The sequence below is a fragment of the Caretta caretta genome, chromosome 18 (assembly GCF_965140235.1).
Source record: "Caretta caretta isolate rCarCar2 chromosome 18, rCarCar1.hap1, whole genome shotgun sequence".
Classification (NCBI taxonomy): domain Eukaryota; kingdom Metazoa; phylum Chordata; order Testudines; family Cheloniidae; genus Caretta; species Caretta caretta.
Window position 1 is genome coordinate 10,506,167 of NC_134223.1, and position 19,608 is coordinate 10,525,774.

The 19,608-nt window shown below is 40.0% G+C and overlaps 1 protein-coding gene across 7 annotated transcripts in view; it reads right to left on the reverse strand.

The window, feature by feature from the left end:
* The window catches only part of PRDM2 (PR/SET domain 2), a 119,361-nt gene that overhangs the window by 15,120 nt on the left and 84,633 nt on the right, over positions 1 to 19,608 (reverse strand). For 5 of the 7 annotated variants that reach the window (XM_048824661.2, XM_048824660.2, XM_048824666.2 and 2 more), the window contains 2 exons: positions 19,264 to 19,368; positions 13,113 to 17,571 (listed from right to left, as the gene is read on the reverse strand). In XM_048824661.2, coding sequence (XP_048680618.2) covers positions 13,113 to 17,571; positions 19,264 to 19,368 — 4,564 coding nt within the window. Of the gene's footprint in view, positions 1 to 9,283; positions 9,417 to 9,713; positions 10,877 to 13,112; positions 17,572 to 19,263; positions 19,369 to 19,608 lie in introns of those variants that run through there. The other 2 variants (XM_048824665.2, XM_048824664.2) reach the window with 2 other exon arrangements.

Consider the following 19,608-nt stretch of genomic DNA (forward strand, 5'->3'; position numbering starts at 1 on the left):
TCGACTACAGCAAGGGTCCTGAGGAAAAATAATGTGAGATCGCGTAATTAAAGGCTACAATAATGTTCATGTACAAAGGGGCCAAGTTAAGGTTACATGGGCAACTTTAATTCTGGCATTTCCTGACTTTTGAATGCTTGACTGTGCAACCTTAATAACCTTATTTCACCAGAAGGGGGGTGTGTGTGTCATTTCCCAGGTTTTAAAAAAAGCAAAACTGAAAAAACAGAAATGGCATCCTATTGACACCCACATGGGTCATAAACAAGGATGGAACCTTTAAAACCACCACACGGAGCTCTCGCACTCGGGAGATGTTCTCTGCTAAGCTCTAGCATGTCTCTATTGAGCCTTGGACAAAAACCACAGTTTGCAATTGATTAGGACTTGGTCAAAACCAGGTGGTTTTTCTTGGGGATGGCAAAAAGGCACATCTCTGACAAAACGGCCACGCCCTCTGCCAAATTTCAAGTCCCTGCTCCAGAGAATGGGGAGTGCTACACCTTTTCAAAGATAAGGTCTTAAGTACTTTTTAATAAGAGCAAAACAGCACACTTTTCCATACTTTCCCCTGGTCTTGCTCTTGGAAATGGCTGAACTATTTTGGCTGAAATTCCCCCCACTCCCCTCTCAAAAAACGAACCACGATTTCAGCTTGAGACAGACAACCGGCATGGAAAATTCCAGCCCAAATAGTTAAAGTTGGGCAAAGCTATAAGCAACTGAAAACAGCATCTTTTAATGGGAAGTGTTGGGAAACTTGAATAATAGGTAGAGCTCCCAGCCCCACCCATAGGTGCTGACTCTGTGGGTTCTCCAGCCCTGGAGCACGCACAGAAAAAAGTTAGCCGGTGCTTAGCACCCACTGGCAGCCAGCTCCCCCTCAGCGCCTCCTGCCAGCCAGCAGCCCTGCCAATCAACTCCTCCCTCTCCCTCCCAGCGCCTCCGTCCACCGTGTATCAGTTGTTTTGTGGCATGCAGGAGGTGCTGAGAAGGAGGGGGAAGAACTGGGAAGGGGCACACTCTGGGAGGAGGTGGAAAGAGGAGGGGAAGAGGTGGGCCAGGGAGGCCTTGGGGTAAGCGGTGGAGTGGGGGGCAGGGCAGGGCCTGGGGCAGAGATCAAGCATCGCTCAGGTAGAGAGGAAGTCAGCACCTATGGCCCCACCTATATTATATTAAATGCTCCACAATATAAACAATCTGAGAATCACTCATTCATATCATATAGGGATAATGGAGCCATTAGATGGTATACAGCTGAAGACCATGCTCTTCCATCCCTCGTATCAGAGTGATGGCGTACTGTTTAGAACATACACACATGCCAAAAACCCCAAGCATTTTAGAAATAGAAGGTCAGAAGACTTTAGCTCATACAAGGGATCATTTGATCATCTAGTCTGACTTTATGTATAACACAGCCCACAGAACTTTCCCCAAAGTTAAAGTTAAAACACCAGAAGTAAAAACGCATTTGCTTTTCATATTATGATCAATTATATAGATGATTACTAGCACATGCATGAAACATGGTTTATATCATTGCTAGAATCCCTTTAAAAAGATTTATTTCCTCATATTTCATTTCAGACCATGTGTATTATTCCCTAGACAGTTTTATGAATAGATTGCATGCAATTATTCCAGGAATTTACTCTGAAATGACAAATCCATCTACTTCCAACTGAACTCATATATTCATCAGGCTGTTCAAGAGTCCAAATCATTTAGCCAACCCCTGGGATGATTTCTGATCAATGAGAGCAACAACTGATAAGTGACCTCAGTGAGAGAGGTTTTCCCCTGAATTTAGGAAGGATCATTAAATAACTTGACATTGATGAATGCCACACTGAATACGCTCTCCATATTTAACGAGTCCAGATAATCAGTAAAATCCAGAAGTATGTGCTTTCTTCCCGGGCCCCCACCGCACTGGGCAACATTACAAGACAGTAAAATGCCCTTCAAATTTAAGCAACTGGAAGAAGTTACTTGACATTGACAAATATTTCCAAATCTGTGTGCCTAAATTTAGGCTCTTTAATCATATAAATCTGAAAAATAGCCCAAATCTGGTGACTTTCCAGGCAGGCTGCAAAAGACATCTGTTGAACAGGGTTTTGGAGAGGGTCGAGTATGCGTCTCAGTAGGTGGAAGCTTTTTTAAAAAAAATAGGTAGTAAGCCAGAAGAGTTCCCTTTTTGAGTACTTTAATGTTGGGATTTTGCTGTATTAGAGCAGAGATGGACAGCTATAAGGCAGTAGAGGACCACAAAATCCTCTAACATCTTCTAGCAAGCTGGGGTGTGTGTTGGGGGTGGGTCCTCCCAGGGGGATGACACAAGCCTGGGTGGGGCTGGGGTTGGGACAAGTCCTGCCTCTGAGGGGCGGAAGGTTCCAGAACAGGGTGGTTGGAGAGCGAGCTGGGCCTGGCCCCCTGCTTCAGACTGTTGGCTCTCACCACAGCATCATGGAATGCCCGTGTTTGCACCCAGGCCGCCCCTCCACCCTAACACCCCACCCGCTCCCGGCCCTGGTGCTACCAGCTCCCCTGCCCTGAGCTGGGCTGCGGCAGACCTGATGCAGCTGCTGGGTTGCCGGTTGCCCATCTCTGACTTAGAGCTTTGTATACGCATCTTTTTTATTAAAATTGAAACAAAAAAACAATATTTGGGCACCTTAATAGATGTGGCCAGAGTTTCAAAGGTGCTCAGCTTCTGCAGGCCCCGTGGACTTCAATGGCAAGTGTAGGCACACAGCTTTTCTGTACAGGGGCATAAATATGGAGTTAGAGGCCTAATTTTAGGTACTGAGGCTGGAATTTATAAAGGGAGCTATTTACTAGTCTATACACAGGTTAAATCAAGGCACCCCCCTAATGTGGGCAGAGTTAATACTCAGACTGGGATTTACAAAGGAGTCTAAAATCAGGCTCCCAACTCCCACTGAATGTCAATGGGATTTGAGCACCTAACACTCAGGTGCTTTTGAAAATCCCAGCTGAAGGCTCAAAAACATTGGCCGTAATATCCTACTAAAAAAAATTTGTTTAATAAGCATTAATCTTTTCTTAGAATACAGGACATTGGTGATCCCAAGTACTTCGGCATTAATGCATGGTTTTGCTTTATTATAAAGTCTAGGGACTCTTATTTTTTCAGTTGTGCTGTAAAATTTTATACTACTTCCAAGACTTTAATTCTAATTCTCTAATACATCCTGCATTTTACAATTTACTTACCATGCAAAAGTCAGGTCAGCTGCAGCTCCTGGTCATCAGTGAAATCGTCTGTTTTACCTAGTTTCCCTAATGAGCAGACCATGGTACAGAAAGTCAAATGACTTACCAATGTTGCACAGGGAGTCAGTAACTAAGCAGCTGGGATTAGAACCCAAGATCCCAGCTTCTTATCCATTGCTCTATCAGCTAGGGTGCATTTCTTCTTCCAGGTCATTTTACAAGCTGATAGCCTGATTTTCAGAGGTGCCGAGCACTTCCAGCTCCTGTTGACTCAATGGGAGCTGCGGATGGCCCACATCTTGGGAATTTCGGCATGAATATATTTTAGGGACATATTTTTGTAACGGACCACTCAGTGCAACAAAACCAAGTCTGCTCATGACAGGACTATAGGCTGGGAACTTGCTGCTCTATTTAATTGCATCATAACTCTCTCTCTCTCTCTCTCTGTGTAACTCCTACGGAAATTGAACCATGACTACCCCACTGTATTCTGGCTAACCCAGCCAACCCAGTCATGACTGCTTTACTACATGTATCGAAGTAAAATAGTTATTTCTCCCTGTGTACACTGGTTTATATGCCACCCAAACAGCTCAAAGCAGCCTGCAGTTCAGGACTCTTAGCTGATGCTGGGCTTTCATTTAGCAGCATCCACCTTTTACCATTGCTAATTGGTTAGAGGACTGTGGCACAATACCCAGGCCCGCCATCACCTCCCAGATGGATTATGGCAGTGTAGTTTACTTGGGCTTGAATCAGCCATAAGAAAACTGCAACTAATGCAGAATGGAATGGCACAATTTCAGCAACAGACTACCAAAAGCACAGGGGGCTCCCCCGCATACACTGACGTCTCATAGAACCCTGCTTTGTTATTGTCCAAAGGGCTAAATGATCTGGGCTAAGGAGACTTAAAAGGCCAATTCTGTCTCCAGGATCTTTCAATTAGCCCAGCTCAGGGCTGGTGCCGGAGATGGGACCTTCTTGAGGCTGATCCAAGGCCGTAGAATTCACCCCCAGAGGAACCGAAAGTTACAACTTCACTCCACTCTGGCCTAAATGCCGCTGAGAGGGCACTGGCCTGGAACTTGGGCTCTAATCCTGGTTCTACCATTGACCTCCAGCTGTAACCTTGGGTAAGTCACTTCACACCTCTGCCTGTTCCCCCTCCCTCCCTTTCGCTCTCTTGGCTATTTATATATTGTAAGCTCTTTGGGGGCAGAGATTGTCTTATTCTGCATATGTCCAGCAACTAGCACACTAAGACCCTGTTCTTGGTCGGGGGTCTAATACTATTAGACAAATTATGAAATTTTTAACTTGACTACTCCACCACCACCCACCTAGCGCATTAACTTAAAAAAATTATTATACATGCATTTTTCCCCATGAAGACGAACAGAAATGGAGAGGAAACTCCAACTGACAGACGCTAGCCTCTCTGTTTAATTTGCTGACTCTGGAAAGTGCTCGGGTATGTAGTGATGGGTGTGGTATGGGAACCTAAGAGAATACAAACACAGAAGTAATAGGCTGTCACAAGCTTTCCCGTGCACCAACTTACTTAGATTCATTACATTATAGAGGGATGAATTCAAGAACATGGATCTTTTCTTGCTCACAATAAGGCAAAATAAAAGCATGCTCACTGTAAGGCTATACAATGCATATTATTACTTGCAGCTAACAAGACATGTAATAACCAAAATGCAGCATAAAAGTACCCGATGGTTAATCATGATGATGGGCCCGTTAACAGACATATAAACAAAACTGGTCTAAAATAAATAAGGGAATAGGACTATAAACACTAAAGATTACGCTAATTTGTTTCTGGTAGAATAAACACCTTGATAAGATTTAAACCCCCTTCCTCCACTGATTCTTTTACTCAGCGTGGAAGCTCTGTGAAGCCTTCTTAACATTTTGGTGAATTTTATCCTAGGAATGTAATGAGAGTTGGGATAGGTGTCTTCTGAAGAGAGCGTACAACACAATACACAGCATGTGAAATTCAATACCAGAGGTGGTCACGAAATCAAATGATGTGTAGCTGGATTGAAAAAGGGGCTGGATAATTTCTTGTCCACCAATATTTTCAGCTATTCATTCAGGGTGCAATTTGCCCTAGAGTAACAGGAATGCACAAAGTCCCTTTTAAGATCTCAACATTAGGTTTAAGTGGTGTGTAGGGCCACTCCGAAAGGGTGAATTTCACCCTCTCAGTTGTACCCCCTACATGGGGGGAAACTGGAGAGGTACGTACAGCCATTACACCAGCTCTGAGTCACATGTAACCCCTTACACTGGAGATATTCCCTAACAGCCAGATCCATCAGTTTATAGCCCCCATTTCGGCTGCTGGGGCCACTCTGTTGGTACCAGGTAGGGCCTTTAAAGCTGCTATTAACAGGCTACTGAGGATTCCTGAGCTAGCCCTCCCTGGTGTGCAAGCCCCATTACATGATGGATAGAATCATCAGGATGCTCTGACAGAGCTCTGGTGCACTTTAGGATTAAGCTTTTGATACCTACCAAAAATGGGACTAAGAAAAAGATGACTTTTGACATTGTCATATTTATAAATCTGCAAAAAACCTTGGAGAATGAGCTCATGCGCCCCAAAGGAATGTCTATTAAATGAACTGAAACAAAAAAATAAAAAAAATCAAGACATCTATCCCACTCCAAGTCTGAAGGATACACAATTCTCTTGTGTTTAGTGGGGGCAAAAAATGAATGGTCCTTAAAGGCTGAAACAACATACAAAATACATACATTCTTTTCTATGTATGTTTTCATATACAGTAGAACCGCAGAATTACGAACCAACCAGTCAACCACATAGCTCATTTGGAACTGGAAGTACATAATCAGACCACAGCAGAGACACTCCCCCACCCCGCAAAAAAAAGCAAATACAGTACAGTACTGTGTTAAATGTGAACTACTAAAAAATAAAGGGAAAGCAGCATTTTTCTTCTGCATAGTAAAGTTTAAAAGCTGTATTAAGTCAATGTTCAATTGTAAACAGCCATAATGTTTTGTTTAGAGTTAGGAACAACCTTCATTCCTGAAGTATTTGTAACTCTGAGGGGTTTTATTGTCCCATCTATTTTTGTAGTACCTGAATGTCTATAGATCTGAAGATCAAAAGAGGAGGGCTACATCTCAGATCTAACGAAAATTCACTTTTGCAAAAGTAATCTGGAATGAAAAATAAAATGGGAAATTTCAATAAAATATGGAAATGAGAGACCACCAAATATTTAAGGAAGATTCATCCAGGAACAAAACAAAAGTGATAGCAAATTACTAATCCTTTCTGTACTTTATGGTTAAAAAGAAAAATTATACATTAAAAATTTCCCATAAACATTTTAAAACCATTAACAGCTGTTTGTCTGAACCTTTAAGATGTCTTTACTGCCAAGTACTATTTTATAATCAAATTAGACCACCAGCTTTAAAACAAGGCCTCACAATGGGAAAAGATGACACAAAATATAACAGTAGAAACTGGCGTTAATATGCAAAGCCTTCATTTCAGAACATACACATGAAATGTATCTTAGAAGACACACCGGACTTTCCCAGCCAGCATGGGATTGTGGGACAGAGTCAGGTCAGGTCATATCACCTGGTCTGTCTGTGACGTCAGTCAACCAATGGGGCAGCTTCACTGACAGGAGCTCTCTGAGTAATCAAGGTGTTTGCAACAGCTTCCTGAATTGGCTGGCTGCGACAGTTGACAAAAGGATGTTAGAGATAGGAGGAGAGCTAATCCACAGCCCTGCCAGGGCAGCATTGTTCCCTACACTACTAGTCCTAGTCTATAGGACTAACTTCTACTCCTGCTAGTCTAGAAGATAATAGTAGTTAAAGAGGTGGAAAAGACCAACTAGCTCACTAGTTCCATAGAAGGATAGACTACAGTGCCAGAGTATGTATTAAATATTAAACTGATACCTCTCACTTCATTTTACCAACGTCAGGTATATTCTCTCAGTAAGAGGGAAGAACTTAATGCTTTCATTGTCTGAGTCCAGATATTTCAGCCACCTTCATTTTTGCATCCATGTTTAGATCATAAAGCGATGGTTATATATATCCACAGGGTAGTCAATTACGTAAATGAGATGCAATGGTAAATGTAAAATTGCTTATCCGGGAGAAAAGAGCTGCTTTGAAGAGCACGTTCTATTTACTGTCACCTCTTTTAGCAATGGCAACGCCTGTAATCTCTTGCAAAAGATCCGATTTCATTTTGGAATGCAGATGGATCCTATTTCGCACTTTCCCCTTTGGAAAATGTTGTGTGCGAATTCTGTGTTTGTGAAAGGTGCCAGACTGAGAGCCTTACAGAGCGAAGGATACAATCACAGAACACGCAAGATACAATGGCAATGGAAGCTTCTACCAAAGCATCGAAACCAGGAGAGCAGGGACCAATTCATTGTTGATCTCACTGCTGAAAAAGATTCCAAGGTGCCAGATCGTGGTGAACAGCCAACGGGAAAGTGGTCTGAGCACTAAATAAGCATTTGATGAGAAGTTTTAGTGCCAGTGTCAGAAGGACTGGAAATGAATAGGTAAACGGATCTATAGTCCCTAGGCAACTTTTAAAAATCTCAATCTAATATCTAACGTAACGTGTAGGATGCTTTTCTAAACTTCTTTCGCACTTCTTAATTTTCTTGGAGTGTGCCATGTAACTCACTATGCATAAGTAATAAATAAAAATATTTTCAATCACCAAAAATTGCAAAACATAATCAATTATACATTTTAAAGTGTCACATCCTATTCAACTGAACAGTTATACAATTGCTAATGTAACCAACACTAACAGCATGTCTCTGCAGCATTCTAGTGTCTAGACCACACTAGGCATCAAGCTACAGTGCACATTATGCCACATACAAAGTGCCTTTAAAAGTATTTGCTCATCCACAATTTGCAATTAGTTTTTAAGCATAAAACAATGTTCAAGAAGAAAACCACCATAAAAAACATAGCCTCACTGGGACTGAACTTTAGCACAGATTGGCCCTGCTTTCCTTACAATTTTTAAATGGTTAAAAAAATTGACTACTACTAGAGTGAGCAGCCTGAATATTTTAAACATGTTAAAAAGATGAAGTGTTTCACAGGGTTTTCTGCAGAACTATGCCAGTTGCTCCTGACTGGCACCCCTGGTATGGGTAGCACAGTGCCTCCAAAATAAATACTTGTAGTGTGGTATTTACTTTCATACCAGGAAGTAAACAGAGTTATCTGAGAATCTCATTCAAATAAATAAAGGTATTTATTTGAATAGGCAGTCATGTAATAGACTTCAGTTTTGGATATTTCCTATTATTCAATGGCAAGTCTGTGTACACAGTGAAAGGAATCATGGGAGAATATCACATGGTATCTTGTTCTATGTTTTCATGTACTGTAAAACATTAACTTGTTCCTGCAGTGTTAATGATGGATATTCTAAAATGTCTGTGAATAAAGATTAACTTAATACAGTTACAGTCTGAACCACGATAAACTAAACTAAGTGTCATGCTAATGTGGGCAGGTCTTAAGTTGGTAAATTGTAACAGCTATGCTATTGGAAGATTTTAGCTTGGATATCAGGCATGTCATAATTCCTCCTTGCTTTGGAATGCAATATTCTAAAAATCCAAATTGTTCAATAAGCCTTAAAATTTATTTTTGTGATAAACAATTTCAGAAATTAGGAATACAATCAGGGTATAAACTTTAAGTATTGTGTACATGGAATATTTTATTTCCCTCTTACAAAAACAAAAATCTAAAGATCACTGAGTATTACGTAAGTCTAATGCCCTTGCATTTGTAGTGGTATTATTTCAAGGTATTAATTTTACCCAAACCAACAACAAAACCCCCTGAAGGATTTATGTGTATTTGCTTTGCTGAGCTTTATGTTATTATATAAAGGATGCAAGCTTACTTAATTCCTTCTAGATGTTTTTCCTCACAGTCCACATTTAGGTACAAAAAGCAAGTTTTTCACAAGTTCTTAAAAAGTTTACTTTATTGGTTACAGTTATATAAAATGTACCACGGTAGTCCCATCTAGCTGGTCATTAAGTGCTTGCAACGGCAGAGAGATCTTATACATCTGAGAGATATCCAAGGTTTATTTCATGCTGGAGGAAAAACAAAACAAAACCTCTCTTCATTTGCTTGCCTGCACTTTAAATATATCCAACAAGGCTAAAATGTTTAAAAGCAAGGACAACCCCATTTGTATGTCAAATTGTAATTTTTAATATTTTCATTAGAATAGTCTTTATATCACTCTCCAACAAAAGAAAATATAACTAACAGCAAACTTTAATACAGGCACACTCTCCAGATTAACAACCCAAATCAAAAACAAAAAAGAAATTAATGTAAAATGTAAATCACATATAATACAATTGAAGTGTCCAAAACAATTTAAATAATTTTAAATATTTTATTTTTTTTAAACTTGCTACAAATGCTTTATACAATATTTCAACATAAAGTCCCCATAACAGAAATGTAACAAAATGGGAATGATAGTGAAAGTGAAAGTGGCACAAATTCACCAAACAAGTATTAAACTACAAATTTTAAGAGGTAGATTACTTGTTAAGTCAAGGGGGGAGGGGGAAGGAGGGGGAAGGGGAAGAGGGAGGGTGCATAATGAAACTAGCTGCTTTCCATCAACTGAATCATTAATCCGGCAGGGTGTATAAATGCACGAGAAATTATATTTCCATGAAAAGCTCTTTATGAGCAGTAGGTCAATTTGTTGCTTTTAAGTTATTAGATAATGAGGTGTCAGACCTTTTACAGTAATTTAATTATACATTTATCTTTCAAAATATACACCTACACAGCCCCGTTTCTGGCCTGTTTATTAATAAAATAGTACACGGTGTCCAATTATATGGAATTCAGAAATTGGTGCCAGTATTTCATTTCTATAGGAAGAAAGTTTTATTTGCATGTATAAATAGGAGATTGGGAAATTCATAAAATGTCCAAACCTGGTTTTTCCCACATCTATGCAGGGCATCTAAAAGACTTAAAAACAAAAAAAGTGGGGGTGGAAGGAGAAAATTCTGTCCTCTCTACTAGTTAATTTAAAAGAAAAGCTTCAGGAGACTCAATACATGACAAAAATACTTTGAGTGCAGCAACATTTGTCGTCCCTGACTCTACAACGAACTATTGATAAAACAGGAACCTGCTTTGCAAAGTTTAAGCTGAAATGTCTTTTTGCATGCCATTCACCAAGATATGGGCAAAACCAGAAATCTGAGCTATCAGTTCAGTGGCAGCAGATTCTGTTCAGTTTAGCCCATATTGTTTCCTTCTTTTATTTATTATTAATAGTACCCTTCTCTTTGTATCTAAAACATCCTGTAGCCCAGCATGTGTATCAGGCACCAATGAAGAAAACATATGCCTGACACTAAACATCAGAGCAAGAAGCCTGCAGGCAATCAGCTGCATTTTATGATTGTGAGTCAGTTTCAGCTGGTTTCGCAAGCTTGGTGGATTTCACATCCATTGTCGTAGTGCTTATCCTAAATTGAGCATTTAGGGAATTTTGTTTTGTTTTTACAGGAGGTTCCTAGAAAATAAGAAAAAAAACTGAAGATAAATGACAAAAATAATAGTATAAGCTGCTTATGAACTGAATATGCTTCCAAAGAAAACACAAACCAAAGTGTGAGAAGTAGACTTGAAGACAAACAATTGCTTAGTGAAGCAGATGGTTTTGAAAAATACTTAATTAAGATTTCCTGGAAAAAACAAATGTTTGCGTGCAGAACAGAATCAAAGTTTGCCGACTGATGCCTGGTGTGTATGGCATCAATTAAAGTATTAGGGCAAGAAACCCTTGATTCTTGACATAAATATCAAGGATAAGCAGGCAAATAAAATCCAGGTTTATGAATTTAAATGGCATATTCCTAAAACAAAACAGCAAACTTCCTTTTTAGCTGAACTATCCTTAAGACCAGCCAACAATGCGAGCTGCAATGGGAAATGTATAATACTTGAGACAGAATGTCAAAGCTGTCTCTATGTAAATCCTTATTCATGCCGTGAACACTTTGAAACAACTTCTGTGTGTGCAAAGGATCACTTTTTTTCAATGTGATCTATTATTAAATAGCTAATCAAGATATACATCTCTGGCTCCAAATTCTACTGATTTCCAGTATAATGTCTCACGCAAAATCCTTGGTTACTAACAACAGTTTTACAGACAGCTCTGCAAGACAGCAACTGATTTTGAGGCAAGTACTGTAATACAGAGACATTGATGTTGTGAGATAATTAGGGCTAGCTGGTTTCTCTTGCTCTTTGAAGACATTTTTCTGTATTACTGGCTGACAAAAATTCAAAACCTTTTTTCTGCTTCTCTTTCTTGTGTGTGTGTATTGATTTTGTTTATAGTTCAAAGTAACTGGAGTCTATTTCCCCTTTAGCCCACTGGAATAATGCGCCTGTGTTGAAACCTGTACTTTTAGACAAAGTATTTCCTCCAAAGGATCATTAAAAATGAAAGGCCTGCATTATTGTTTAATCACAAGCACTGTACTGCAACCAGAACAACACCAACAGACAGCTCTCTCCCCTATAGGAGTTTTGAAACAGTTAATTTGGCAAGAAAAAATATAAAATCAGGCAGTTAAATCTGTCCATCACATCTGATGTTTACTATAAATCACTCAAAGAGGGAGGCACTGCTAAAAGAATTGAAGAAGTATTGAGCAGGAAAACTCAGTGGCCTTGAGGTTGTAAATATGCCACCACATTATCCATTCCAGGATGGAAGGGGCTCAACAGCATTAAAGGATAGGAGATCTCCCAAACTATGGATATCCCTAGACACACAAGAATTCCCAATTATCTCAGAAGCACCTATGCAGAGGGCTAGACCCTTGTGCAATATGCCTAGGACCTATGTTCCCAATATGCCGGGGAGTCCCTAAGTCATCACATTGACCTTGAATCCCTGTCAATACCCACGTCACAACTCCTTTGGAGGGATTGAGAGGTTTGGACCAGGAAGCCAAAAGAATTTCCACCCAGGATTTCTCCGCTGGTTTGCTGGCAGAAAATGCTGTGTAGAGTTGGGAAGCCTGAGTTAGCCATTCTCCCAAAAATTTTCTGAGAGGTTTCTGCTATGCTTTGTGGAGGATAAGGGAGATAATGCTTCTGCTCAGGCTCAACTTGCTGACAAATTTTGGGCCTGATGAGAAGGTTTTCCATTCGTATTGGTAGCTAAAAGTGGAGTAGAGCATTTTGCCCTTAATTATATACTGGGGCAAGTAGTTAACAGATTTTGACCAATAACTGTATTGTTACTATCTCTGCATTTATTTTTTCATTATATTCTTGTATTATTCTATCTGTTATGAAGGCAATACTTAAACAATAGCTGAACCAAAATATTTAGGTAAATAGTTGAGGAATTCAGTCATGATTCTGAACATACAGAACCACTATGTATTAAATCAATGATTACTGTGTTTGACTGCACATTATATGCTGTAGCAAGGTCATGTTATCCAATGGACATACAAATTTTGTTAAATATGTTTGCCAGGCTTTCCAATTCGGTTTGCTCCATCTCTCTGTGGATGATATTTCATGATGTGATTTGACAAAATACAGAGATAATGAAATATGTGCAATGTAGCTCAGCATGACTGAGCAACAGATCCTGCTGCAAGTTTTGCAAAGCTCAACCTTCTTTACCTTAAATTTGAGAAAAATTCTAAAAAGACCAGGGAACTGGAAAGCCCACATGCAACGTGTTGCTGTTTTAGTCAAACTTGAAGCTTGAAGCTTACCTGAAGTCTTTTAGTTCTTGTTTTGTACTGCTCTCTTCTCTCTTGTTTTCTATTGTGTCTGCATTAGCTGCCTGCTGTAAGCTCCGAGTGATAGGTCCTCCAACCCTCTCTCTAGATTTTACACTGAACCTATCTGCCTTTTTCTTGTTTGCCACGGCAGACTTACTTGGCAAAACAGCTTTATTCTTTTGTATTCTGACATGCAGTTTCCGGGATGTTTTGCTTGAGATTCCAGAATTATTCTTGGCCACCACTTTAGTTTTTTTTCCCTCAATGTGAGTCATTTTGGCCACTCTTACAGGGCTGGAGTTCCTTAACACTGAAGAGGGACTTGGCTTTTTGGATCTAATTGGAGGTATGAATTTTACATTTTGCTTTGATTTGAAGGATGCAGTAGGCAGCTGAATCTGCACAGGTCCTGAGGTTCGTGCTCTCGTCTTGCCCAAGTGAGCCTGCATACTCTGCATTTTGATCTCCGCATCTGCCGTCCGTCTGCGCTGGTTGTTGCCTTTATCGCCACTTGCAGATGATGAGAAGCTCCCACTTTTTTTGGATGCATTTTTTTTAGAGGAAGGGGAGATGGGTTTTTTGGGACAGCTGTAAGATGCATGTTTGTTCAAACTTCCAATGTAAGTGAATTCTCTATTACAGTAGGGGCAGATGTGAGAGTCTGACTCCGATACACTGTTTTTCAAGTCTGCCTTCTGCTGTGCAGATTTATTTTTTTGCAAGATGGCTTTCTGGACAAGCTGATTTTTCTTCTTCAATGCACTTAGTTTTAGCTTATTAGAAGACATTTTGCTAATCTCAACATTGAAATTAAGTCTTTTAGGTTGTCCCATTCGTCTGAAGGTATTTTTTCCAGTGCCAGCTATAATGACCATGCCATTTTTAGGCTGCACAGTCTGCTTCAGTGGTACTGGATTTTTTTTGGGTGTGTATCTCTTTTTGTCACTGGCAGAGGCACATGCCAAGATGTGTTTGTGTAATTCAGGCATGTTATCAACGCTTTTCCCACATTTTGTACAACGAATGGCAGTAGTAAAGGTCTGTGGAATATTATGGGTAGTGAAATTTGTAGCAGTGGCTCCAATACCCATAGGATTTCGGTGGTGATACTGAAATGGAGGTGGTTTAAAGCTCGGATAGTGTTGATTGAGGCCCAAACGAACATCTGGATCTTTTGACTTTACTCCCGAAGCCATTATTTTTATGGTAGTATAAAGCTCTTCAGAGGAGTCATTTAGATCTTCCTCCTCTTCTTTTGAGGGTTCTAAGGAAACTTCTGGTAGGCTTTGCATATGTTCTACATTTGCCTTACTGGGATCTGTAAAATTCTGGGGTCTTAGAGTCCCACTTTCAAACTCATGATGTGTGCATTCTTTGTCTGGATGGAGATCTCGCTGATGTTGTTGCAAATTGCACAAAAAGGCAAATTCCTTTTTACAGACTGAGCATACAAAGATATTTCCTACTCCATGAAGCAAAAAGCGATGTTCTGACAAGTCAGTTTTCTCTCTAAATAGCTGTACGCAGAATTCACATTTGAAGGGCCATTCTTCAGCATGAACAGATAAATGCTTAGTTAGGTCTTTAATAGAAAGAAAAGGTGATTCACAGACATTGCACACAAAGCTTTTATTGAACGTTTCCTGAACTACATCTGCTTCACTTGAAGTCTCTGGATCGCCTCTTGGCTTCAGGTGCTCACTTTCCATTTCCTCTTGTTTAAAAGCTATTATGGGGAGAGTACTTTCCAGATTATCAGCAGGGGAAACAACTGAAGAAACTACTGAAAGAGGAGGAGGAGAAGGAGATGAGAAAGAGGAAGAGGAAGAGGAAGAAGAGGAGGAGGAGGACGACGAGGACGAGGACGACGACGAGGAGAAAGAAGAGGAAGATGAGGATGACGATGAGGACGAGGAGGAGGAGGAGAGGTTTGGAGGACCAGGTGATGCAGTAGTAAAAAGTTCAACAGAAGGAACAGGGGATGGAGAAGGAGATACTGTAGGTGAAAGGACTGGAAGTGGGGACTGTGTAGCAGTGTTACAGAGTGGTGATGGGCACGGACTGGGAGTGACACTGGCAGAGGCATCTGGAAGTGGTAAAGGAATAGTAGGAAGGAGTGGAGGGGGTGGCATAGCAAGTGTTAATAGAGGAGGACAGGGTGGTGGGGAGGAAGGATTTGTTGGCGTTAGAAGAGGGGGCAACTGACATGAGGAGGATATAGCAGATGTTTGAGGCAAAGGGGAAGCAGAGGAACTATGAGAAGGGGACTCAACAGTAGGTGCTGACAGACCACGATCAACTTCAGTTTCTGGCTGGGGTACTGCTGATTTACATGGACTTGGGCTTCTATTCAAAGTCAAATCTGGTGTGCTTTCAGTAGCTACATCCGTTCCGTTATATTCATTCAGCAGAACTTTTTGTAACATGCATGTGGTTGGTTTCTTCTTTTTAATACCACTACATGCTGGCTGCACTGAATTATTTTCTTTGTATTCCTTAACTTCAGTGTCACTATATGGCTTCTTATTCACACTTAGATCCAACACTGATTCCCAAGGAACCTGAGTCTTGCTTTTGACATCAGACCTTTGTTTTACACCACTAGATAAATCCAGTGGCTGCTGGTTGCACACACTACCAAAAGTTGGAGTTGTTGTCCATTCCTTAGATATTTTATAGTCTTCAAAGCACAGAGGACTCATAGTCTGTCTTTCCTCCCTCCCACATAAGCTCCATGCAGGTGAGTTGCTGTGACTTTCTAATTTTGGCATCTTTGAACCTATAACTGTATCATTCCACATGTTTTTTCCATCACCTTGTTTGCTGAAGTCTCGAAGCGCAGGACTGTGCTGTGGAGAACTGGGAGGAGAGCTGGTTCTCCTTTTAAACCTACTAGATACTGAAGGCAAAATGGGTGAAGATGTAGCAGAAGGACCTAATTTAGGGATTTCAGTTGCTGCTGCTGCTGCTGGAGTTATCTTATTACTATCTTGTGTCTGAAGAAGTTGTTTTAACTTGGACGACAAATAAACACTTTTTTCTTTATGAAAAGGTAAGCTCTCAGCTGTTGAAATGCTAAGAGGAAGACTTAACGAACATGAAGGAGTTATAGGTTCTGGATCTATTTCAGTTTTTATTTTAGGTAAAAGAGGAGGGCTGGCAGTCCTCCTCTTTTTGGATTCATTGCTTCCACCGCTAGAAGGCTCCTTAGGAAGATCAGTGATGTGTGTTTGTGTAGACTTTAAATTTTGAGAAATTTCCACTGTGACTGGACTAAGTAAACAATTTATTCCATACAGGTCTGCAGGATTGGATTCCATCTCAATCACATCACAATTGCTAGTGCTACTGTTGGACTGAATTTTACCATCAATATAGTAATTTAAATTTTCTGAGATATTGCTAGAAATATCCATAATATATATGTCATCTGCTTCACCATCCTCTTCTAATTCTGTACTTGCTATATACACGCTCTGGGCTGGTTGGGCCTGCTCAATTTGAAGTTGTGGTTCCTCAAGAATGAATCCTTTTCTCCTGACACCTTTGGGAATAAGATGACGCTCATGAACCCTACGCTGGTGCCTACGCATGTTAGTATGAGTTCCAAAAACTTTTTTACAATATTTGCAAGGATGCAATTCTTTGGGTTCCTTGTTCTCCTCAACAAAGGTAGAATTTGACATTTCTTGGGAGACCTTCTCAGAATCCAAGACTGTGAAGTCTTGCACCAGATTGGAAACGTTGACTTCATCTTTAAGACCATCATCTGCAAATGTCCGTCCATCAGCAACATCAGACTGCGGGGCCGAAGTTAGTGTTAAGAACGGTTTCCTTTTTGGCCCTGCTTCATGACGCCGTTCATGCCTTCGCCGGTTAATTTGAGTGCCAAAGGCTTTCCCACAGTATCGGCATTTGAAAGCATGATTGACACTAGATATATGAATATGCATGTGGCGTTCAAGTCCTTGCTTTGTTGTAAACTTCCTCTCACAATGCTGACAGGGAAACATAAATGTTTCCTGGAGGTCACCATTAGATACACCTTTTGCTTTAGGAATTTTTACAACAGGTGTTTTCTTCGGGGAGTTCTCTGGAGATTCTTCCGATATGCTGTTTTGTTCCTCCATAGAGTCTAGCTTTTCTTCACACACCGCTGTAGGCTCTTTTCCAGAACTTTCTTCAGGTAAATTAGCATCTTCCTCCTCATCTTCCTCCTCCTCCTCATCTTCCTCCTCCTCCTCATCTTCCTCCTCCTCCTCCTCCAAATCATCTGATCCACAAGTTATTGCTCCTGGTTTGTCTTCAGGCATTGTTCGTGGCTCACTGGTAGGACTTGGGATCATTAGTTTTGGAAGAACATCTTGATTTACCATCTCCTGAATCACAGCTGTTTGTTCCAGTGACAGCACAGCAGAAACAGATGGCTTTTCATCTTCCTCTTTATAGTCTAAGAAAGAAAGAAAAGGAGGAAGAGAAAGAAAAGCATTAGTGAATTTAGCAAATTTTCCACAATATTATAATCCCTTTCATTTCCTGTGTCCCCCTGCCAATATGTTCAATATTTATGAGTACTAGTATGCTACTGTTTCCTATCGTTAAGATGCAGTGCTTAGAACAAAAAACTGTATTCATATTTTCCTGTTTGCACTTTTTTGACCAACACGTAGGGGACTGAATTCAATACACTGAGAAACTGAGAATTACTGCTAACATTGTGGCCAGCTAAGCCTTTTCCAAGAAAGAGAGCAGGGTGTTGGTACATTTCACTGTGTATTTCTGGATATTAAAACAAAAATCATCAGATGAAATTAATTGACTTTTGTCACCATTTTTAAACTCAGAGAAACAAGACCTTAAATTTGAACTCTGCCTGGACACACATCTAAGAAGTCAGCCAAATAAGTTTTAGAATTTGGCTGAAAACTAAAATTACTTTAAATTTTGTTTATAATACACCAATCTGGGTTTGTTTGGTGTTTCTAAACACATTGTAAAACACATTATTCGATCCAATTTGTTATTTTCCATTCCCTAAATTCTGTTTCATGAGTAGCTGTAGAATCCCCACAGGCACAGCCCACCCTCTTCTGAATCAGATACACTATGAGCATCATTTGCTGCAGTAAACTGGCTCTGAAGGCACCTTTGTATGCCAGTTTCATCTACCTGCCTTCAGACATCATCAATACCTCCTGATGAAGGGAATGCAGCTATCCTGCTGATAACGTGCACAAGCAGAGTACGTCAGCAGAGCAGCTATGCAGTTAAGGCAAAAATTTCTCCCCTGCCTCCTTTATATGTCTAGCTTGGGAATGCTGGGGTATGCGGGGGGGAGGGGAGGTGTCAGATTCCCAGGATTACTAGTTTTTAGTGGGTTGGTCAGAGGGTAGTTGGAGGAAAAGATCTTGAATGAAGCCGGTAGTTACATGCTGCCCTTACCTCCTTCAATTATATCTCCCACTGGTCCAACAACAAAGCCAGGGAAGACAGACTTTACATTCCTGATATTTCTAAACCAAAAAAACAATCAGGAAAAAAAAATCTTAAAGATCTTTCAGGTCTTTAAAATATACATCACAATGTGAAAACGGGCAGAAACCAATTTTCAAAAATATGCTCTGCAGGTCACCTTTAAGACAGACTGCATCAATTGTTGTGTGAGAATTTTTAGAGGTGGTATTTTATTCTGTTTGCATTATACTGCACTTTGTTTTATTTTGTTGTATAGCAATCCAAATGGCTGGGCAAAAGGCTAGGGCAGCCAGTGGCTATATAATAAAATTATTATACCATGATTCCCAAAGTCATTTGGTACTACATCTTGATCCTATTTCTAAGTTTCAGAAGACTTAAATTTAAAATAAGGACTTCTTTATTATGTTCCATCTGAAGGTTCGGGATTTTGTGTTTAAATTCTGTACTAAGCTAACCCTTCTGCACTGTATAAAGTGTGAACAAATGACATACTTCTCTGAACGTACAACTAGTAACTTCAAGTTATTTAACACTACAAGATAGCTGGGCACACAGTATAAACATTTTTATAGTGCTGCTGGTTTTAGTATATAATGCTATATATATCCTCCTTTAATTCAATACGATACCTAAAGAAATTCATATGAGAACTGAAAAATCTTACCTTTTTTAGACTCCCTCATATCTGTGGAAGTAAAATCCAAATCAGTCTTTCTCTGCTTTGTATCTATTGCCTTCCTTCCTTTGTTTTTACACTCCTTTTTCTTCCCTGAAAAATAATACAAAAAATTTGTCTACTGCTGCTCAACAATTTTTTTAAAAAAACTTGAGTGACAAAATTCAAAACCCAGCTTTAGAAAAACTGCACATTTTTGAATAATTACTGCATTTTCCTGAGGAACATAAATGGCACATCCTCAATTTAAAAAAAAAAAAAAAGGATAGCAACATTCAAAGATTATATTAAGTGTATGCAAAAAGATTGCTAAAGGGCAAAGCACAGAACAAA